This window comes from Lepidochelys kempii, chromosome 7, assembly GCF_965140285.1.
Source record: "Lepidochelys kempii isolate rLepKem1 chromosome 7, rLepKem1.hap1, whole genome shotgun sequence".
NCBI classification, from domain to species: Eukaryota; Metazoa; Chordata; order Testudines; family Cheloniidae; genus Lepidochelys; species Lepidochelys kempii.
The window spans coordinates 48972386-48995030 of record NC_136386.1 but is presented as its reverse complement, the minus strand read 5'-3'; the positions used below and the strand labels follow the sequence as shown (position 1 = coordinate 48995030).

Sequence of the window (22645 nt, the reverse complement as noted above, 5' to 3'; positions counted from 1 at the left end):
CCCCGGCCCCAGGATGTCCTGGCGGAGAGAGGGCATCAGCCAGGCCCCCATGCCAATCAGCACCACCACCGCCCGCAAGCTCCCCCTTTGGGCAGGGCTTGGGGGCAGGACAAAGGGTCTACATGAAGAGGGGCTGGGGGGTCCTCAGGCCCCACACGCTCCCCCTTCAGGAACTGCTCCCCCCCACACCCCAGTCTCTGCTGACCTCTGCCTCCCACCTACAGATGAGGAGCTATATGCTGGCGTCTACATTGACTTCATGGGCACGGACGCAGCCATCTTCCGCACCATGGGCAAGCAGACGGCCATGAGGACTGACCAGTACAACTCCCGCTGGCTGAACGGTGAGTCTGGGGGAGCTGCGGGTGGGGACGGGCCGGCATCGTGCGTCTCCAGGACATGGGATGCTGCCCAGGGGCCTCGCGGTCTGTATAAAGCCCAGTGCCTGGCTGCCCTCTGGCCTGCCATTCCTGGAGCTTCTCTGGGGCTCATATAGCATGAGCACTGCATCCAGGATGGGGCCCACATCCCACAAGTGCCCTGGAGATCCCCACCCCCTGCAGCGTTTCAGGAGAATCTCCATGGCTTAGCCCCGGTGGAAGGCAATCGTGGCCTCGTGCCAGCTTGGCAAGGCTGTGCCAGGTACATGGTGTAACGATGCTGGCTTTGGTGGGACACGACTGAGATTACCAATGCAGGACAAATTGCTTAGAGCAGGGCAGTCACAGCCCCAGGCTGGTGGTTCTCCACCTCTAAGGGAAACCAAACCAGCCAGCCAGAGAGGACTTCGGTGTCACCCCACTGGCTAACCATAAGTCACATAAACAATTTCCTTAGACACTACAGTTTCCCAGTATCACCACCAGTGCCACTTCTTATAGGGATGAATGGTGATGAAAACCAATACCCCAGTAAAAGAAAAAAGGTTCTCCTGACCCCAAAGGACCAAGCCCCAGACCCAGGTCAATATACCAGTCAGATCTTAGCCACAAATCACGCTGTTGCCAATCCTTTAGAATCTAAATTCTAAAGGTTTCTTCATAAACGAAAAAATATATAGATGAGAGCTAGAATTGGTTGAATGGAATCAATTACATACAGTAATGGCAAAGTTCTTGGTTCAGGCTTGTAGCAGTGATGGAATAAACTGCAGGTTCAAATCAAGTTTCTGGAGTACATCCACAGCTGGGGTGGGTCATTCAGTCCTTTGTTCAGAGCTTGTTCAGAGCAAGGTTCCTCCAGAAGCAGGATTAAAGACAAAGTGGAGGGATTTCCAGCACCTTTTATATACTCTGCCCTGTGGAAGGACACCCCTTTGTTCTTACTGTGGAAAATCACAGCAGCAAGATGGAATTTGGAGTCACATGGGCAAGTCACATGTCCATGCATAACTCCGTTCTTTACAGGGGCTGATGCCGTTGTTTACATGTTAGTTTGAACATTCTCCAGAAAGCTCAGATGTGGATTGGTGTCTCCCAAAGTCCATTGTCAGTTAAGTGTTTCTTGATTGGGCACTTACTGAGAATAGTCCTTTCTCAAGAAGCTGACCAATTGCTTCACTGAGGCTACTTAGAATTAAAACACATTGAGATACAAGTACATAGCCAATATTCATAACTTCAACTACAAAAATGATACACACATACAGATAGCATAATCATAACCAACAAATCATAATCTTTTAATAGACACCTCACATGACAACCTCTGTACAATATTTGCTGCAAATATATAACAGTGGTTGCAACAATGATCTATATGGTTACAGATTATGTCAATAACGTCACGCATGGGGCAGCCTCGGGGTGCAGTTTTCCCTTTGCCCGTGGTATGCCAGGCAGAGCTGGTGAAGTCACAGCCCTGGGGGCTCAGGGCAGGAGCGGGCAAGGTGCGTTTTAACCAGGGTGAAGTGAACGACAAACTTTCCTCGACTTCCCTCCAAGCCCCCAACTTCCCTTCACCCCCCCTCAGCTTTGTGCCTTCTCCCATGCCGCCCCTGTGCTGGGAGCCATCACTCTCTTCCTTCAGAGCCTGGCACCAGGGCATTTCCACCCCCCTGAGCTGCTTCCAGGGCCCCCTGGAGCCTGAGGCCTGCACATCTGCCCCCTTCTGATTCCTGCTGGCAGTTCTGCCTCTGCCAGCAGAGCCCGCGACAGTGGGCTCCTGCCGCCAACCCACTCACGGTCGGGGGCATTCATAGGCAGCAATCCCCACTCTGGGTGTGTGTCCAGCAGTAAGAGATCTTTCTGCAAAGATCCATCAATGCATGCTTGGCCCACTCCATCTTCAGCGGGCACCACAAAGGTGCTGCCTGCCTGCCTCCTTGCCAGTTTCTCAGGCACTCCCACCATGGCAAACCGCTGTGAGGGCCCCAGCAGGAATGCCGAGCCTCCTGGTTCTGGTCACAGCGGGTCTAGACATCCCAAAGGCCTCCCACGCAGCGACCTGCTGTGGAGCTGCGGCGATGCTGGTGCCAGGGGGCAGTTCTAAGGCTGGGCCCGTCTCCTTCCCTCAGCAGTTGTGTAGAACATGGATGAGCGCAGTCACTGGTCCACTGGGAGCACAGAGAGATTCCACTGCTGCTCCCCTCTGCGCCGGCCAGAACCAGGCTCTAAGTCCTTGGGTGCCCTGCTTGGGAAGCTTGTGAGCACTGGAAATACCAGAAGAGCAAATGGGATGGCCACCATCTTGGCCTGGGGACCTCCAGAGCTCAAACCAGGAGGTGCTAAAGCTTGAGCTAGAGCCCAGGCTGGGGCTGTGAAAGCCTCACCTCCTGTGGCCCATGCAACCCAGGAGGAAAACAAATCGGAAGGTTGATATCGTCCCAGGACACAGAGCAAAGCAATTGGCGTCTGGCTGCATTCTCCCCTCAGAGGCGTTGTCCTCATTGAGCAGGAGAACCTGTCAGACTGGGAAGTGGTACAGACAGGACATGGCTGCCTAAGACCAGCCGTTGCCTAGGACGGGGGTCAAAGTTTCATCCATGACATAGAAGTGCCCTGCTGAAGAAGGTTCTTACTGAAGGACCAGGCTAGTGCTGGAGCTGAGGAGGAACTCTGAAGCATCCCTGACCTGTTTTGCCAGGGCAGCCCTTCCCTGGTATAGTGATCTGAAAGTGTGAGACCTGCCCCAGGTGCATGACCTGAGACACTTGCAGATGTGCACCCAGACTCACCAAAATTCAGGCCAGTCAACCCAGTAGCTGCCAAGCCCTCATGGCTCCATCTCTGGAAAGTGGACAACCAATCAGCAGCACTATGTCCTCAGCCACCTTCAGACCTGGTAAAACCCAGAAGAAGTGGTGGCCATTTCATCAGGCAAGGACAAGAATTCCCTCCCAGCATGTGAACCTCAACGAAAGGGTCTTACCAAAGGAACAGGGAGTCCCTTGAAGACCCATGTGGGGTCTGGGGGAAGTGCTCACACAAACTCAAGTATTGCAGAGCCAAGTCCTGGAATAGAAACAGCAAAGGACAGAGAACAAATAAAACTGATAGATAGATAGATAGATAGATAGATAGATAGATAGATAGATAGAGTGTGGGAATCGATAGATAAATAGATGTGTATGGGAATGGATGGGTGAGGATGGAGGGATATGTGGGTCTGGATCGATGGAAGGGTCTGTATAGAGCAGGGGTGGGCAAACTTTTTGGCCTGAGGGCCACATTGGTTTTCCAAAATTGTATGGAGGGACGGTTAGAGGAGGCTGTGTCTTCCCAACCAGCCAGACGTGGCCAGGCCCCAGCCTCCTATCCGACCCCCCACACCCCTGCTTCTCGCCCCCTGACGGCTCCCCTGGGACTTCTATCCCATCAACCACCCCCTGCTCCCTGTCCCCTGACCACCCCCGGACCCCTCACCCCTGACTGCCCCCTGCCGCCCCATCCAACCCCCCCCATTCCTGACTTGCCCCCCGGAACCCCTGCCCCATCCAACCACCCCTTCTCCTTGTCCCCTGACTGCCCCCAGAACCCCTGCCCCTGACTGCCCCCCACCACCCCATCCAACCCTCCCTCTCCTTCCTGACTGTCCCCCCAGGACCCCTGCCCCATCCAACCCCCCTGTTCCCCGCCCTCTGACAGCCCCGTCCCCTATCCACACCCCCACCCCCTGACCACACCCCCAACTTCCCTGCCCTCTATCCAACCCCCTCTGCTCCCTGCCCTCTTACCATGCTGCCTGGAGCACCAGTGGCTGGTGGGGCTGCAGCCGCGCCGGCCAGAGCACCAGGTCAGGACACAGCTTTGCAACTGCACTGCGCACGCTGAGGCTGTGGGGGAGGGGGAACAGCAGGGGAGGGGCTGGGGGCAAGCCGGGGAGGGGCTCAGGGACCGGGCAGGAGGGTCCTGCGGGTTGGATGTGGCCCACTGGCCTTTGTTTGCCCACCTCTGGTATAGAGGGATAGATGGTTCTGCATGGGAATAGTTGGATGGGTCTGAATGGGAATGGGGTGTCAACCCCATCATCTGCAATAACCAATCCAGAACATTTCTCTCCTGCTCTCCCTCCCTTCTCTGCTGCAGCAGAGGGAGATCCCTGGTGGAAAGTATGCCTGGCCTTCTCCCAGTAGCACCTGCAACTGTGACAAAGCAGCAGTGACAGCTGAGTAAACTGAAGTTGGAGCGATCATATTATACCTCTGGGCACAGTAGCTGCAATTGAGAAGGCAGAGCTGTCACCATGGGCTTGGAGGCATATTGATTGATGATGGACAGAGATTCTAGCAGGAACAGCACAGACTTCCAGCTGCCAAACAGTTTCCATTCAAACTTCCTGCTTCCAGTTGCTCGAAAATTGCTGGAGCTTCGGGGCTGAAATTTCCCAAGCGTGGGCTCCTTCGTGTGAATTGATATCCAAACGTTTGAGCAAAACACTGTCAAGCCATTTTGGAGTCCAAGGAGAGTTGGGAGCCGAGGGGGGATACACTTTTCTCATTATTAAGAAAAAAAATCATCGGACTTTTGTACAGCACCTTGAGCACTGGCACAAGTGGGGGTAGGCCACTGACGTATGGTATGAGACATGCCAGTGAGAATGCATGGGCATCAGTCTGCATTATGGCCTCAGTGAAACATGCATGCCAGATGGTTAACCATGGTCACCCTAACCACAGTCAATGCTCCTGTCAGAGTCAGTGGCAAAAGTCCCCCTGGCTTCCATGGGATTGGTCACAGGATATGTTGTTGCTGCAGTTAGCCTGGGGGCTTGGCAGCTAGGTCTGAGCAGCCAGGTTAGCTTCGTCTGGGTCTGAGCGTCCCCACTGCAAGGCCCAAGCTGTGCTATGGTGTCTTCACTCACCCGTGTGCTTGCAGCAAATCCCACAGTTATTTGTGCTGTGGAGTCCTTCCTGGTCATTTGCAGGAGAACTTGTCTATCCTTTGGGAGGACTTGTGGGAAGGCCCTGGAGGCTTCTGGCTAGGAGTGCATTCCCCCAAAAGACAGGGAGTTCTCTAGATAACTAGTTCCACTTTATGGGCTTTATTGCTAGCTAAAAATTTAGGATATTACATTAAAAACTGTTAAGAGAAAACTCAGGTTGCCTTGCTGAGCATTCCAAAGCCACAGAACCTTAACTGCCCTGTGTGTGGGTATTGCCATAGGGTGTTTCTTGACAAATTCACATGTTGTTTTGCCAGCCGGGGGGGCAGCGGTGCCACGTACTGGCCTCTCAGTAGATTGCAGGGCAGGCTCACAGCGCTGGCATTTCTGGTTGCAGACCCGGCGTTTGTTCACGCCCAGCTCATCCCAGACAGCGCCGAAAGGAATGACGACAAGCTTTACTTCTTCTTCCGGGAGAAATCAGCTGATGCCCCACAAAGCCCTGCTGTCTACTCCCGCATCGGGCGCATCTGCTTGGTATGTACCTGGCTCCCCACGGCACCTCCTGCTGGGAATGGCTGGGAGCTCCCCCCACAGACAGAGTTCCTGCTCCATTCTCTACAGTGCCCCCAGCTGGGCCTGGAATACCAGCAGTGTCCCCCACAGATTGAGCTCCTGCAGGGAAAAGATGGGATTTGAATAGAGTAGCTGGGGACCAGCAGTGTCCCCACACAGCCAGCGCTCCTGCCCCCTCCCCACAGTGCCCCCTGCTGGGAGAGGCTGGGGCTGGAATACGGGGTTGCCCCCCACAGCAAGCATCCCCTGTCCCACTCCCCACAGTGTCCACTCCTGGGAGAGGCTCGGGCTGGAGCAGCTGGGAGCTCCCCCACAACCAATGCCCCCTGTCCCACTCCCCACAGCACCCCCTGCTGGGGGAAGCTGGGGCTGGAGTAGTTGGGGAACCCCCAACAGCCAGCACTCTTGCCCCTCCCCACAGCGCCCCCTGCTGGGAAGCCCAAGCTAGGAGGACGAGCCTAGCTCACATTCTGGTTGCCCAGGTGCCTGAGGATGGTATTTTCCCCCCTGGTTTAGAATGACGACGGAGGTCACTGCTGCCTTGTCAATAAATGGAGCACGTTCCTGAAAGCCCGGTTCATCTGCTCCGTTCCAGGGCCTGACGGGATCGAAACGCACTTCGATGAGCTCCGTAAGGGCCGGTGGGCAGGGGGCACGCCGGGCAACGAGGTGTCTGGGTGGGGCAGCGGCTGACCACAGACCCCAGAGGTGGTAGCAGACAGAACCTCTGTGCTGCCCGAGTAGTCACTGCAGGCTGCAGCGTCTCTGAGCAGGGGCATCGCTTGTGGCAGGGCAGCGCCACATCTAGGTCCCCAGCGCCTCCTGGGGAGCTCACAGGGGCCTTCCTACCCAGCCAGGAGCCTCTCTGGAGGCTCCCAGTGAAGTTGCTCTCGGCAGAGGCTGGGAGGCAGCGCAGTCCCCAGCAGCTTGTCAGCGCCTGCCGTGGCACGTGATGGATGGGCTGCACCCGGGAGCAGGACGTGCCATCCCATTGCCAGCTGGTTCCCTGCGCTTTGCTTGCCTAGATCAGAGGCTCCCCTGGTTCCTGAGGGGCACTGTCCCCAGCCTGCATCTTTCCCACTGGTGCACGCCCTGCAGCCAAAGCATCCCCTATGCGACAGTGCCCTGGGCGAAGCCAGATGTTCCCCCCACAGCCAGCACTCCTGCCCTGGTCCCCACAGCAGCCTCTCCCCTGATGGGAGAGACTGGAGTAGCTGGGAGCCCCCCGACAGGCAGCGCTTCTGCCACGCTCCCTGCAACGCCCCCTGTTCTCTCTCCATCTGCCCTGTGTCCCCCAATCCCTGCAGAGCTCTGGGGCGTCTCCCTGGCTGTTGATGCTTTCTCTTCTCCCCTCAGAGGACGTGTTCATCCAGCAGACCCAGGACGTGAAGAACCCCATCATCTACGCCGTGTTCGCTGCCTCTGGGTGAGCCCACTGGGAGGGGTTGGGGATGGGTCTCCGTGGGGACCAAGCTGGGTGCAGCCCCTGCTGAGTGAGTGCATCCCCATGGGAGCGGAGGGGGGAGCACTGCAGCAGGCCCTGAAGCCCAAGGATGACATGGAGGGGTTTCTGGGGGGAGGGGAGTAGATATCGGAGGTATCACACTCGGGGGCAAACCCTCCTGGTGCAGGGCACGCTGGTCAGGCTTGTCCCACCACAGGCAGAGGGTTCTGGTTCAGGCCTGTCCTAGCACAAGCAGAGAGGGTTCGGGGTCAGGCCTGTTCCAGCACGGGGCAAAGAGGTTTCTGAGTCAGTCCTGGCACAGGCAGAGAGGGTTTGGGGTCAGGCCCATGCCAGCACTGGCAGAGAGGGTTCTGGCTCAGGCCTGTCCCAGCATGGGCAGAAAGGGTTCAGAGTCAGGCCCGTCCCATCGCTGGCAGGGAGGATTCAGGGTCAGGTCCCCCCAGGTGAGAGCAGTGCCCCGTTGGGCCCTGTTCCCCACTCCCCCTGGCAACCCCCACCTCCCTACCAGCATGGCCTTCTGTTGCACCATCTTAGCTCAGGCAGGAGGGGCTCCATGGCCTGAGACTCCCTCTTTTCTGCCTGCACCAGGCCCAGGAGTGGGGATCCCTCTCGGCTTCCCTCCCCAACCTTGGGAACCCCGCAGGGCCGGGTGCTGGCCTGGGCAACGTTGGGCTCTGCCCCATCTTGGCATGGGCCTGGGGCTGGCACTCCCTATCTAGCCACATGCTCCCCGGGGCTTCGTGGGCGCAAAGGGGTCTCTTTCCTCCCACAGAAGCCTACCCCACCCATCCAGCTGATCACTGAAGGGGGGCAGGGGTGTCGGGGGGGTCTTGCACTACCCCAGAGGAGGGGATCCCAGCCCGACTGGGGATTCACCCAATGTCACCCAGAGCCCCGGAAAGGATCACTCCCACCCTCGGCAGGGAGTCACACACTAGTTCACAGATGGGGAAACTGAGGTACAGAGAGGCTAGCGACTGGCTCAGGGTCACACCGCAGTCCTGCGGCAGAGCCTGGCATGTAACCCAGGAATCATGGCGCCCAGGCTGGTGCAGTAAGCATGCGGGCAGCCTTGCGGTGTGCCAGCTGGCGTCACTGAGTCAGTCCTAGCTGGAGAGGTCATGCTGGGCAGCCACTGAGGACCTTGATCCCTCCGGATCTGCCTCTGCAGAGATCCAGGATCACAGGCATCTGGGTGGCGCTGTTTGCTGGACATGTCCGGGCATCGCTGTGCCATCACCTTCACAGCCAGTGGTGCCCGGACACCCCCATGCCAGGCTAGGATCCTGGCACCCTGGGAACAGGCCCCTCACATACATTTGGGATGAGCGTTTCTGGATCCCACATGAGCAGAGCTCAAGGTGCTGTCCCAATACAACTGGGCAGGGTCCCTGCCAGGCAGGGCAGGGCGGGGCATGGGTTCAGGGTGGGTCTGACAGAGGTGCCCCCTGGGGATAACGTGATGCTCCCCCGCACCTCAGGTCCGTGTTCAAAGGCTCCGCCGTGTGCGTGTACTCCATGGCTGACATACGCATGGTCTTCAATGGGCCCTTCGCCCACAAGGAGGGACCCAACTACCAGTGGATGCCATACACAGGCAAGATGCCCTATCCGCGCCCAGGCACTGTAAGTAAATCGGGGCCTCCTGCCAGAGCACCCAGCCAGGACAGGCAGTAGGGGAGCGGGGGTCCTCTGGGGATGGCTGCAGTGATGGGCACCGGAGGTGTGGGGCCAGGGGCACAATCACAGAGTGCCCGCCAGTTTGTGTGTGTCTGGGCATGGACCGCCCCTGTGCAGAGACTCTGATGCTTCCTCACCAGGAGTTCTGGGACCTGCCTCACTAAAGGGCCTAGAGCGACTCCCCCGGTGTCTCCCAGGAGAGCCAGGGGGTGGCAGACAGGCTGTGGCCATGAAGGGATGCACCTTGCCAGGGCTGGGGGGCTGGGCAGGGGGATGAGGGAAGGGCCACGAGATAGTGCACTCAGTGCCAAGGGAGTGGGGCTGGCACTGCCCAGCCCTGTGGGGAGCTGGCTGGCTCCAGGCCTGGCCATGGCCTGTAGAGCCTTTCACCACTGCCTGGGCTCCACCTAGCCTAGCCTGGCTTGGGATCAGCCCCCTGTCAGCCTAGCGCTGGGTGGGCTGGGGTCCCCTACCGGGCCCCCCCCCCCACTCTGAACACCCTCAAGCCCCTCTTCCCAGCAGAGAGGCCAGGGACTGAGAGGGGCCCAGGGAATTGGGCAAAGGGCACTTTGGCCCTGTGGCTGCCTGGCCACCTGCTGCGAGGAGAGGGCATCCTTGTGTGGGGTGCTCAGCCCAGTGCTGGCCCCATGCTGGCCTTGTGCCAGGGCTCTGCCAGCCCCTGCACCAATGGCACGCAGCATTCTCTGCCAGGACAGAGGCTCCCCCTGTACCACAACCTCCGGCCTGGGCAGAGGCAGGGGCAGGGCACAGGGGCAGCACAGTGGGGAACGAAGGAGTCAGAGGCTCCCCACAAAGGGGGCACACATGAGATGGTTGCTTTGGGTCGGGGTCTCATGGCACCTGATGCTGGCTGCAGGATGGGTGCGCCAATGCCTTCAGGAAGGGAGAGGTGGGCAGAACAATGCCCAGGGGCATGAGCTGTCATGCAGGATGGGTGGGGTGGGGGCCGTGCCATGTGGTGGGGTGCGGGGGCTGTGCATAGGGAGGCAGGCCATGCTTTGGGGTGGGGGGCTGTACATTGGGAGGCAGGCCATGCTTTGGGGTGGGGGGGCTGTGCATCGGGAGGCGGGCCTTGCGGTGCGGCGGAGGGACCATGCCTCAAGGGACTGGGCGGAGGCGGTGTCATGGGGTGGGGCGGGGGGAAGCCAGGCCATGGGGTGGGGCTTGGGGAAGCCAGGCCACTGGGTGTGGGGAGCGGGGGACAGGTCGTGGGGTGGGGAGCCGGGGGAGGCCGGGCCGTGGTTGAGAGGAGGGAGGTCAGCCTGCCCGCTCTGTGTTTCAGTGCCCGGGAGGCACCTTCACCCCTTCCATGAAGTCGACCAAGGATTACCCAGACGAGGTGATCAACTTCATGCGCACGCACCCGCTGATGTACCATGCCGTGTACCCCGTGCACCGCCAGCCGCTGGTCGTGCGCAGCAACGTGCACTACAAGTTCACCACCGTGGCCGTGGACCAGGTGGACGCAGCCGACGGGCGCTATGAGGTGCTTTTCCTGGGCACAGGTACCCGCAGACGTGCGCTGGAGACACACAAGCCATGTGGGAGGGCACACTGCCTGGCACTGGGCATGGCAGGGAGCTTAGTCCTGCTCTGGGCCGACTCGCCAGGTCAGCGTTGCCAGGGCTGCCCTGCCGCGCTCTCCCCGTCAGACGTGCCTGGCCACTGCGAGAGCTGACGATCAGCTCGTTGACAGGGGAGCCTGGCAGAGAATTCCATCTGGAGTCCCCCCACCCAGGGGCTGCCCCAGAGCCTGTTCCGGGGGTGCGGCAATCCAGGCCAGGCTGTGTATTCAGGATGAATGGAGTGGGTGCCCAGTGGTGACTCCAGCCTGGCACAGAGCCGGGGAGGGTGTGGGGATCTGGAGGTGAGTGTTCGGCCCCCCCAGGCTCCTGGCGTGAACAATGCCCAGGGGCATGAGCTGTCCTGCAGGATGCATGGGGAACGTGTTGCCCTCAGCAGGGACTCAGCCACCAGAACTGGGCCGCACCAAGCAGGGCTGTAGGTGGGGCAGGGTCTGCACTGGCTGTTGGTTCCTCACCCCTCATGGAGGGATTGCGCCAGGCTGACGCCCTGGGCAGATCCCAGCCCACCCTGTGCTGGGCAGCTTGGCGCTTGCTGGACCACGTGGGTCTGGGTCATCTGGGGCCGTGGGGGCAGGGTCTGTGCCAGGCCCCCAGGGAGCCAGCCTAGGAGGCAGGGGGCTTGTTTAACTGGGGGGCTCGTGACAGAGCGGCCAGCGCTGCCTCGGCCCCTCTCAGGGAGCCGTGCCCTTGGCTGCCAGCCGACCCGGGGAGCCCAGCCGGCGCCACCACACAGGTGGCAGGGAATGCTAACGACCCAGAAAGATCCCATTTGCTAACGAATGCGCTGCCTCCTGGCCAGCTGTTCACTCAGCCGCCCCTGCACACGGCAGCCTGGCCAAATCCTCCCAACACCTGTCCCGCCCATCAGGGAATTTCCTCCCTGCCCCAGCATCAGTGTAACGAATCGCCAGAACTCAGCTGTTCCTTCCCCCGGGGGTAGGGGCTGCAGCAGCCTGTGGGATGGCGTGGGGGGTTCAGGCTGGTTCCCGGATGGAGATGACTGCGCCAACGGCACTTGATGGTAGTGAGGCGCTCCCACACCAGTGCCCCTGCCCTGCCAAGGGTGGGGTGCCCAGCAGGATGTGGGGGAGGGGACAGGGCTTCCCCATCGCTGCCTGGGCAGCCCTGCCTGCGAGCCAGCTCTCCCCAGGCCCAGGATCAGAGTCCCAGACCAGCATCAGAGTCCCAGACCAGCCTCGCTCTGCGTTGCGCAGCTACGTTCTGTTCATCCGCCGCTGCACTGCCCCCCAGAGGCAACTGGTTTGAGTGACGGGAGTTGGCCTGTCCCACCCCCAGTCAGTGGCATGTGCTGTGAAGTGCTGGGCGACCCGCGGGTGAGGGGCCAGCCGGTGCCATGTGCGTGTGTTCGTTGGAGCAGCATGTTCTGCAGCGCCCCATGTGCACGGGGCCCATCGCGGGGGCCCACACCGAAATCAGAGCAGACGCCGGCAGCTTTGTGAGTTCCTCCTGCTGGTGCTGCCTGCAGGGCCCCCCGCCTCTCCCTGGCACTCCAGCGGAGGCTTCGCCTCAGAGATCCCCAGCCAGGCGCAGCGGCTGCTGGAGAGATCCAAGCACCTGAGGCGGCACTGGGCAGCTGGATCCCCCTGAGGAAGATGAAGCCGTGACTCTGGGGTTCAGTCCAGGCCCCGGAGTCCTGTGCTGGCTAAAAGCCTCGTGCTGATCCAGCCTCAGCGTGTTCATAAAGCTGTGATGGCGGGGTGGCCTCTCCCTTCCCACGCCATCCTCATCGGCATGGTCCCGCGCCCCAGGCTGTGGCAGGGCAGAAGGGTCCATCCCGCATGGCACTGAGTGCTGGCTGTGCCTTGCAGATCGCGGCACAGTCCAAAAGGTGATCGTCCTCCCCAAGGACGACTTGGAGACCGAGGAGCTGATGCTGGAGGAGGTGGAAGTGTTCAAGGTAACGTCTCCTGGTTCTGCGTGCATTGCACTCTCAGGCCTTGCTGTGCCCCCCGCCCCCCTGCCATGGCCTGGGACAGTTCTCCCTCCCTCACCCCCAGCATCAGGGAACCTCCCTTTCTCCTAGGCAATGTAGCGGCAATGTGCAGCAGGCTACCACTGCAGCTTCATCTGCGGCTTCCCAGCAGGCACCTGGGCCCTGATCCAGCACTTGCTGGCGTCAGTTGGGGGTGTCACGGGGCCCCGTCAGCTGCTATGAGGTGCCCAGTCCCATGGGCTCTGACCTCCGGCATGGTCAGTGGCAGGAGGTGAGCACGCCATTCGGCGGGCTCCACAGAAAGTATGAGAGCCCTGCTACTGCAGCTTGCTGAGGGAGCGCTCCAGTAGATCATGTGCCAGCAGCCTGTTCCCGGCGCTAAGGAGCCGGGGTTGGAGCCCTGGCTCCCTGGGGCATGTGTGACTGCTCCAGGGAGAGGGTTTGGTGCCAATGAATTTGTTTCTGACTCTGTCTCAGCCCTTTGCTCCCTGTGATCAGGAGCAGCTCCGAGGGGGCTGAATGACCCAGACTAACCGCCGTGCTCTCATTCCAGGTTCCAGCCCCCATCAAGACCATGACCATCTCCTCCAAGAGGGTAAGCCAGTGGTGCGCTGCAGGGAATGGGGTCCTCACGGGTGTCGCCCACCTGGTGCAGATGCCAGCCCAGCCACGGCACTCCCGCCTGCTGAGGAGGGATGGAGATTCCACGTGTTCCTAGCTGGACAGGGACTTTCCGAGCGTCCCCAGGGGCTTCCACCTTCATTCGCGTAGCACGGCCCGTGGGCTCAGATGGGCTCTGTCGTTAACTCGTGGGGCGGGCGTGGAAAGGGTCACTCAGAGATCTGAATGCCCAGCCCCGCTTGCGGAAGCACCAGGGGGCCGGCTCGGCGGGCGATGCGCAGGGCGTACCAGAAACCCGCTTGCTCTGCCTCAGCCAGCCCCGGGGAGAGGGGATCTGCTGGGAGGGTGCAGTTCCCGGCCATTTCCGGACAAGCGCCGCGCTCTCAGAGAGGCAGCCCCTCCTCGTTCCCAGCTGGTGGGTTTGGCACCTGGGACAGTGCAGGGTCTGCCGCAAGGGGGCATCTCACCACGTCCCCTTTGCCCCCCACAGCAACAGCTGTACGTGGCCTCGGCCATAGGCGTGACCCACCTGGCCCTGCACCGCTGTGACGTGTACGGGGAGGCCTGTGCCGACTGCTGCCTGGCCAGGGACCCCTACTGCGCGTGGGACGGCAAGGCCTGCTCCCGCTACTCAGCATCCTCCAAGAGGTAGGGGCCAGCCGCACTGCAGGGGCGGTTGTACCAGGGCCCAGCACAGGGCCAAGCAGTGCTAGAGGGAGGGGCTTTTATACGGGGGGACCCTGAGCCCTGCATGCGTTCTCGTACTCACTGGCTGGGTTTGCCAACAGGGCGCTGGGAGACAGCGTGGGGGGGCAGGGGACTCTGTATCTTCGATGAGAGGCAGGATTGGGGCTTAGCCCCAATCCCCGCGGTACGTGGAGGGGGGTGACCGAGCCCCGCACACTGCAGCCGAACTCCACCCACGGGGCTGCCCCAGGTGGTTGGGGACACCCTGCGACTGTGAGCAATTTTCCATCTGTGCCTTCTCCCCCTCCCACAGGCGGAGCAGGCGCCAGGATGTCCGACACGGCAACCCCATCCGCCAGTGCCGGGGCTACAACTCCAATGGTGAGTAGGGCCAGCTGGCCACCCTGCCCCTCCTCACACACACGGCGGGTACGTCTGGGACATGAGGGATGGAGAAAGACGGCGAGATGTGGAATATGTAGATTAGATGTCCTCTCCTAACTCTCTGGGTTGGGTCGGGTTCGCAGCGTTGTGCTTATTCCATTGTCCGACCCCCCGTCTCCTCTGCCCCACTCCAGCCAACAAGAACACGGTGGAGGCTGTCCAGTACGGGGTGGAGGGCAGCACAGCCTTCCTGGAGTGCCAGCCCCGCTCCCCGCAGGCCACCGTCAAGTGGCTGCTCCAGAAGGACAACAGTGACCGGCGGAAAGAGGTAGGAGGGTGCGGCGCTGGGGGGTGCCTGGAGGGAAAGGCCCTGCAGCCCACTGCCTGCTGTCTGGGGTGGGGGGCCAGGCTGGCATAGCGGGGGGCTGCAGGTTGGGACTGAGGCAGTGGGGGAGGCTTGCATGGAGCCTGTCTCTAATCTCCCCTCCCGCCCTCTGATGACCCCTGCCATGCCCGACTGTATCTCGCCCGTTCTAATGCTCTGGCCCTTGGCCTCTCTCCCGTCCAGCTGCGCACAGAGGGCCGGGTGCTGCGGACGGAGCAGGGGCTGCTCCTACGCTCCCTGCAGCTCTCAGACAGCGGTCTCTACTCCTGCACGGCCACTGAGAACAACTTCAAGCACACGGTGGCCAAGGTGCAGCTGCACGTGCTGAGCAGCGAGACAGTGCACAGCGTGCTCTTCCAGTCGGAGGCGCCCGCCCTGCAGGCCGACGGCGACGTCTCCACCTCTGCGCTGGGCATGCGGGCTGGCCTCCCTGGTGCCCCCGGGCCCCATTACCAGGACCTGGTGCAGCTCCTCACCCAGCCTGAAATGGGACTCATCAACCAGTACTGCCAGGGCTACTGGCGGCATGCAGCCTCCAGCCACAAGGAGGCGCTGGCCAGCCTCAAAGCCAAGGAGCTGCAGGAAGAAAAGAAGCCTCGAAACCGCCGGAATCACCAGCCAGACGTGGACCAGCTCACATGAAACTGCCACCAGGGACTTTGTAATAACAGTGCTATATTCCCCCCCCCTTTTAATATTAAAAATATCTATAAATATATATATAAATATATATATATACACACACACTCCCCCACTCCCTTTCAAGACAGTATTTATTTGTAGGTTGTACATAGTCCATGGGAGATGCAGTCCCACCCTATTGCCCCATGGCCTTTGGGCAAGATAGCCAGGTTCCCAGAGGCACCCTGGCCAGCAGCTTGTCCTTTTCTCTTCCTAATGTCTACGGTACTGTAAAATAAAAGGCAGGCACCAAGTATGGGGGTGGGGCTATGGTAAGATCCCCTCCCCCAGTCCCTCATCAAACCAGAAGCTCTTGATGCTAACGTAGGTATGAGCCAGCGCAGGACCCTCTGCCCACTCTCTTGATCCCAAGCCAGAGTGCTGGCACCTGGAGGGGCCACTCTCTCTCTCTAGCTGGGAGGGGGTGTCTCTGAGCTGGGGTGCCATTGGCAGAGCTGCCATGTTCCCTCTCCCCCTGACATGGGACCCGTTGGGGAGCCTGGGTTTGGTCTGTTTCCCACCAGTGCCCTGGGCATTGATGTGTGGTGGGCCCGAGCTGGGGGGGTGTCTGACTTAGGAATGGGAAGTCCATGCTGGGGGTGGAACTTCTTGGCCACTGACAATATCCTTCCCCTATTGGCACTGGACTAGGAAGGGACTGGCAGGGAGAGAGGGAAGTGGTCCCAACAAGGGGACTGGGTCCCCAGGAGCCTGGCACCCATCGTGCATGCACGCCCAGTTGCATGTCACTCCTGGGTGCTTCTTGAATTCCCAGGGAGGCACCATCGTTGGGCTAAACCCCATGGGAGTCGAGGGCACAAGGCCAGGCTCTTCCACCCACTGCTGGCCACGCGTCACTCCTGCAAGGGGTATGCTGGGAATGATATCACAGGCTCAGCCTGGGCTGATTGGTGGATGATGTGATGCCCTCAAGGAGGTGGAGCTGCAGTGGTATAAAAAGCTGGCTCTGCAGCCGGGTTAAATCAGGGATTCAGGAAGCAGGAGGGGTGAGGATGTCAGCTGCAGCTGCGCTCCTCTGGTGCCAGCTGCACCTAGCAAGCATGCCCCTTCCCGGGCTCTGCTGCGGTGGCACCTTGGAGGGTACTAGGGAGACTGGGCATAGGGGCCAAAGCTGCTCTCTGGTGGAATGGATGGGGCAGACACTCCTCCTCCCTCCTCCTCGCCCCCCCCCCCACCCTCGGAGGTGGGAAGAATTCCTTTTGGCAGGTGGGGTGAAGTGAGGAAAGGACAGAGCAAGTAGGGGGATGGAGCGAGGTAAGGCGGGGAGCAGGCAAGGTGGGGAGCAGAGGCAGGCAATGGGTACCTGGACAGCCGGGTCCCCCCTACTGAGTGACCTTGGGCAAGTCACTCCCCTATCTGTGCCTCAGTTTCCCCATCTGATTACTTCTCATTATTTATTTAGCCATGGCCCCACTGCCACTGGACCTGGCAACACCAGCCTCTCTGCTGTGCGGCTTCATGATGGGGGGGGGGGGGCAGGGGGAGAGAGAAGGGTCAGTATTGAGTTGTGAGGCATTGTGGGTAGTGAAGTCCTGGGGCGCCCGGTTGCTACCCTGGCCCGTGTGTGGGAGCTGAGTAGTGGGTCTTCTGGCAGCTACACTGATTGGGAGCTAGAGCAGAGTGTATGTGGGGACGGGGCCAGTGGGATGGGGGGGTGAAAAAAGGGGTTGTGGGAAGGGGCTGACTGGCTGACAGCGCTGCCTGCATTCAATCCCTAGGCCTAGTGGCCACAGCCACACTCACCCTGGCAGACCCCAGAGTGCTTTGCAAACTGGACTGACAGGGGCACTTCACCCACTGCTAAAATGCAGCTACCTCTGGGGAGGGGCAGGTTACAACAGAGCCTCTGCCCCACAGCTTAAGTCAGGACTCCGAAGCTGACCCGGGAGCTGGGGGAGGAGGCAAATTGGGCTCCAGGTGCCTGGGGCAGGCATTGGCTGCTGCTGCTGCCGTGGGAGTTTTAAGGCCTGTGCTCAAAGCACCTGCCCAAAAGGGCTGTTAATTGGTGGGGAGAGACCGAGCCTGGGGTTTAACCTGGCTCCCTTGCTCCCAGCCTGTGCTGTCCGGAGTCATCACTAGGGGCCAACCTCAGCCCTGGGTTGAGCAGGGGGTCCAGCTCCTGGGCTCACAGAGCCGCTGGCATGTTGCCCACACCACCCCAATAGTTCAGGCCAAGTCCGTGGCTGGTGCAAAGTAGCGTGGCGTCATGGCCTGCCGTGGGTATTGGTGGGGCTTCGCCCCTTCCCACCAGCTGAGGATCCGGCCCTGGCCCCTCCGGAGTCAGGTGCCCGTCCTCCCACTAGCGTGGCATGGTCCTCTTGCACATGGGCACTCCATGGCCACTAGTGGCTGTAGCGCTGCCCGCTGGGGAAATCCAGGCAGGCTGGAGCAGTGGAGCCAAGCAGGGCAGGAAATGCTACCCAGACAGCACACAGGGAGGTTACTCAGGCTCAGGGCAAGGGGGCTGGCCCAAGGGTTGGGGACACAAAGAGGACTAGGTACCAGTCTGGGAGAAGGCACCATTAGCCACCAGGGTCACTGCCCCATCCGAGCCACGATGTGTGGCTGCACACTAAGGAAGCCAGGGCAGTACTCACGGCACTAAGTGCTGATTCTCCCTGGGCAGGGGAGACTATAGCACGGAGATCAGCTCTCCCCAAGCAACTCCTGGCTTTCTGGGGCTTAGGTGGCAAGTATATGGGGCTATAGAAATTAGTGGCTAGCCCCATGGAGGTCTGTAATGAAAGCTAGGCAATACTATGGATAACTACCCATGATTTCAGATGAGAGAAGAACATGTGACAGGGTCATCATGCTGGGACACACTTCACCCTGCAATTCCACCACAGTCAGAGTGCCTGGGCGCCCTGGGGGCTGTGCCCATCTCTATTCACATGACAGGCATCCGAGAGTCATCCATTGGTTTTCCTCTGAGATAACAATGCCAGGTTCCTTACCCACACACACCCCTCATAGGGCTCAGCTCCCCCCAGCTGAGGGAGGGTGAGGGAGCAAAGCATCCTGGGGTCAGCTATGCAAATTCCAAAGCAGGAAATCAAGCCCTAAGAGCCCGCTCCCAGCTAGTTGAGACTCAAAAGGGTACACCATGGGCCATAGGGACAGCCAGGGAGAACTCACCCTTACCAGGCCAAGCCAGTGAGGCAGGAATTGTGCCCTTTGCTTCCCAATGCTGCTAATGCCCAGTGTTAACCACTTCCAAGCAGGCCACTCATGAGATTGAGTAGCCCACAGCTCATGTGGTGTTACTGACAGTTACCCGCTAGGGCCATGCCCCCCGTCCCCCACCCCATGGGACAGCTGCCTGTGCCGGTTCAGACCAAGCGCATCTGCTCTCTGGTGTAAATAGTTGTAAATGGCAAATGTAACGGAAGCGGAGCAGGCAGCAAGACTGAGCTCCAAGGCACATCACACCTGTACTGTGAACTTCCTGTGGCTGGGAACGAACTAATAAACAATGGCTTTGTTTATGGAGACGCTGCCTCTTCCTTGAACCTTCTCTCAGCCACGTTCTGTCTAGAAAGGCCTTGAGCTAGTGGGAGTTCTCTAGTGATCAGAGCAACCCATTGTCCAGCTGTGCCAGTGCACATGTAACCCACCGGCGCGCTGTGTTATGAGTCCCCCTCTAGTGGCTGCTCCCCTAGGAGGATAAGAGCCTACTACTGCTACTAATGCATGGAGTTGCTCCTTTAGCTAACATAATAGCAACCCAGGCTTTTAATGCTCACAGTTCGGGGTTTGATGTCCAGCAATGATTCTTAGCGGCCGAGGCGGGGTGGGTATATGTGGCCATGTGCCGTGCAGCCAGACACCACAGTCCTCAGCTAAGCACGTGTGTGGCATCAAGTGTAGCACTCAGGCGAGCCCGCTCCGAGCTCAGCAACCTAGAGGAGACAATTCACCACTCAGCCACTAGAGGGTAACAAACCCTGGAGCAGAGCCCATCCAATCCAGTAGAGGGCAGCAGCGGGTGTAATACACCTCAGACCCCAAGTCTAAACAGCTGGTTAGCACATATTTGTGCAGTGACACTGTGGGCAAACGCCAGTGAGAGGACTTCCTCCCCCCGCCCAACTGCTCTACATCAGACGGTGACACCCCAAGAGAGCTGCACAACCTGTCAGTAGTGGGCAGGGAGGCTTGGGAACTCAGAGCTGCTCCCAAGGCAAAGGGCTGGGCCAGCACCACACAGGTGGGCTTTTTCTGCATGCAAAAGAATTGCTTGGAAAAAAGCAGCTGCAAACAAAGCAAAACACTGCAAAACTCACAGCAGTTTCCTTTGTGAAAAGAATTCAAAATGAAAAATGTCAGACTTTGGGGGGACAGTCACTTTCGATTCATTGGGGACCGTTCACGGTTTGGTGCATATGAAATGCTCACACCATGGGCTGGGGCAGATGAGAAAATCAAAAACTCTGTCATTCCATTGAGATGGGGAAAGCACTTTTTGCTTCTCTCGCCCCACTTGTCTAGGCAGATGGGGGGGTCACCCAAATGCAAGGCCCTCTTTGACAATTATCGCATTGAAATTTTCATTTAATCCCCCCCACCAGGTAACAGCTAATGAAATTAAAACGTTCCTTTCTTCTGCTTTTTTCCCAAATGCTGAGTTCTGCACCAGTTCTAACACTGACCCTGATCTGGCGCATCTTGGTTCCGCTGGCACGGCCCAGGGGACGGGACTGAGGGGCCCGAAGCGGGGTCGCATGGGGCACACAAACCCTCAGGTGGAGAAGCCAAGGTCTACACCCTGGGCCATCGGCTAGCAGCCAGTGCTTCCTACGTAGTGCACCCCAATTTAATGCTGGGGACAAGGACTAACCCTGAGCCAGGGCAAGTGGGGGCCTGAGCCTGCTCCCCCCTTCCGCTCTGCCACCCCGGGCTAGTTCTGATTTTGTCAGGAGGGAGCTTGTAGGGAGCCAGGATGGCTCCCCTCCGAACCAGAGGGTAAAGAGCCACCCTTTCAGCCTGAGTGGGCGGGGCCAGGCCAAGCTTCCGCCAATCCCCGGAAGGGGAAGGGTGGGACAGGAAGTACAAAGGGCGGGGACCTCTGCCCAGCAAGGAGAGCACCAGGGAGGGAGAGAGACACAGGCTGCTCCCTCGCGATCCTGCTGCTGACCCAGGCGAAGCCCTGGGCAAGGAGGAGCCTGACCGGGAGGAAGGCCTGTAGCAACCAGGGCTGCCAGCCGCTGAATACCCAGAGGACCTGGAGGGGCCTGACTGCAGCCTGGGCCAGCGTGAGTCCGATACCGAGGGGGAGCGGGAGTGGCCCGCAGCGGAATACCCGGCGGAGATGGAGGGACCGGAGCGACCCGCCTGAGAGACCGGGTAGGAAGGAGCCCAGGGGCCGAACTGCACCGTGGGGTGGGTGTGTTTGGTCAGCGGGCACGGACGGCCCCGCTGACCCAGCGGCGGGACTTTAGCTTCCCTCCACTGTCAGGGCCCTGGGCTGGAAGGCAGTGGAGTTGGGTGGGCCTGCGTTCCCCGACCCCGCCCCCCCCGCCTGAGGGGCGCGCTACTGACTCGTGCCTGCACACCTTCCCTGCTAATTCCCCAATGCCCGGAAGGTGTGGCTGAGGCCTGCCACGGAGACCATAGCTCTCCATCGCCCCTAGGGGCTCGGAGGACCAACCGACACCTGTCACAAGTGGTGGAGAATGTGGGCAGGCGATTCCAACCCCTGCCGAAAGGCGTTAGTGCGAGGGCACCTCTGAAGCTCCCCTACTGGAAAGATGGAGATGGAAAAGCTTATCAAGTTCCTGGCTGAGAGCCAGCAACAGCAGCAGCACCAACTCATGCAGCAGCTGGGCGCCCACCAGCAGCAGTTGCTTCAAACCCTGGGGGCCCAGCACCAGGAACAGCAAACCCAGTGTTTCCAGCAGCTTGCAACCCTGTGGTCGGGCCATGGTGGTGCTCAACCGGAGCGGGCAGCCACCCCAACCCCTCCCACCCCACCGATCCGCCTGGCCAAGATGGGGCCGGAGGATGACCCAGAAGCCTACCTAGTGACCTTTGAGCGGGTTGCCTCAGTGGCTGGTTGGGCGCCGGACCAATGAGCGACACTCCTCACCCCATATGTGACGGGGCTAGCCCAGAAGGCATACCGTGGGCTCCCAGATGATGAGGCCCGCATTTATGCTCGAGTGGAGGCAGCTATCTTGGATGCCTTCGACATTACCCCGGAAACCTTTCGGCGACGGTTTCGGGAAAAGGTCTACCTACCGGGCGCCAGACCCCGGGCGGTGGCCCAGGAACTGAAGGAGGTGGGTACCTGATGGCTCCAACCCGAGCGTCGAACTGCAGCTGAGGTGACGGAACAGGTCATCCTCGAACAATTCGTGCACATCCTCGCACCCCAGGGGAGGGCTTGGGTGTTACGGCACCGGCCACAAAGTCTGAGCTTGGCTGTCGCGAGGGGCCTGCGATGCCCGCACGCCCCTCGGCTTATGGAGGACTTTCTCGAGGCTGAGGCCCCGATAGGACTGGCCGCCTGCCCCCCAAACCCTGGACCCAATGCACAGAAACTTGAACGGAGGGGGCCCACCTCCCAAACCAACGCACCCCACCGTACCTGACGACCAGAAGGTGGCAGGACCGAGTTTTCCTGACGGCCTGAGTCAACACCACTCTCCGACCCTGGACGCTTAACCCGACCACCAGGCCCCGGCCCACTCTGCGGCCCCACTGGTGCCCCCACGCGGGTGGCACGCACAGAGGGACGACCTTGTTTCCGATGTGATGAGTATGGGCATCTGCAACGGGGCTGTCCTGCAATGGACTGCAACTTTGGCCTGGTGTGTGCCGGGGAGCGACGGGCCCGTCTGCCCTCCGTGGCCAAACTGACAGCTCCCATGGAAGTTGCCGGGGTCCCTGTGGTGGGTCTAGTCGATTCGGGCTGTGGGCAGACCCTTGTCTGCCAGGTGCTCTTCTCAGATACCAAGCGGACCGTCGGAAGTACGGATTCAGTGCATCCACGGAGATGTAAAATCATACCCCACGGTGCGGGTCTCATTGTGGCGCACGGAGTAACTCAGTTGATGAATGTGGCGGTGGCGTCATCCCTCACCTATCCAGTGATCCTGGGCCGTGACTGGCCAGACTTCATCGAGGTGCTCCAACCCCTACCCACCAAAGAGGCGTTCGGGGGAGCCCCGTCTGAGAAGAAGACAGGACCTGACTCGAGCTCCGACCCTGGAGCTGAACCAGGCCCCACCCCCGGCTGGGAAATGGCGGGTCCCCCTCCT

The 22645-nt window shown here is 60.1% G+C and overlaps 1 protein-coding gene across 3 annotated transcripts in view; it reads left to right on the top strand.

Annotated features, from left to right (window-relative positions):
- Positions 1–17034, top strand: part of SEMA3F (semaphorin 3F) — a 111687-nt gene extending 94653 nt beyond the window's left edge. For all 3 annotated transcript variants that reach the window (XM_073352603.2, XM_073352604.2, XM_073352602.2), the window contains 12 exons: positions 225–344; positions 5720–5859; positions 6415–6529; positions 7255–7324; positions 8845–8989; positions 10347–10569; positions 12480–12568; positions 13158–13199; positions 13716–13873; positions 14226–14293; positions 14491–14624; positions 14865–17034. In XM_073352603.2, the coding sequence (XP_073208704.1) occupies positions 225–344; positions 5720–5859; positions 6415–6529; positions 7255–7324; positions 8845–8989; positions 10347–10569; positions 12480–12568; positions 13158–13199; positions 13716–13873; positions 14226–14293; positions 14491–14624; positions 14865–15323 (1763 nt within the window). In that variant the 3' untranslated portion in view covers positions 15324–17034. The remainder of the gene's footprint in view (positions 1–224; positions 345–5719; positions 5860–6414; positions 6530–7254; positions 7325–8844; positions 8990–10346; positions 10570–12479; positions 12569–13157; positions 13200–13715; positions 13874–14225; positions 14294–14490; positions 14625–14864) is intronic.
- Positions 17035–22645: the final 5611 nt, after the last annotated feature.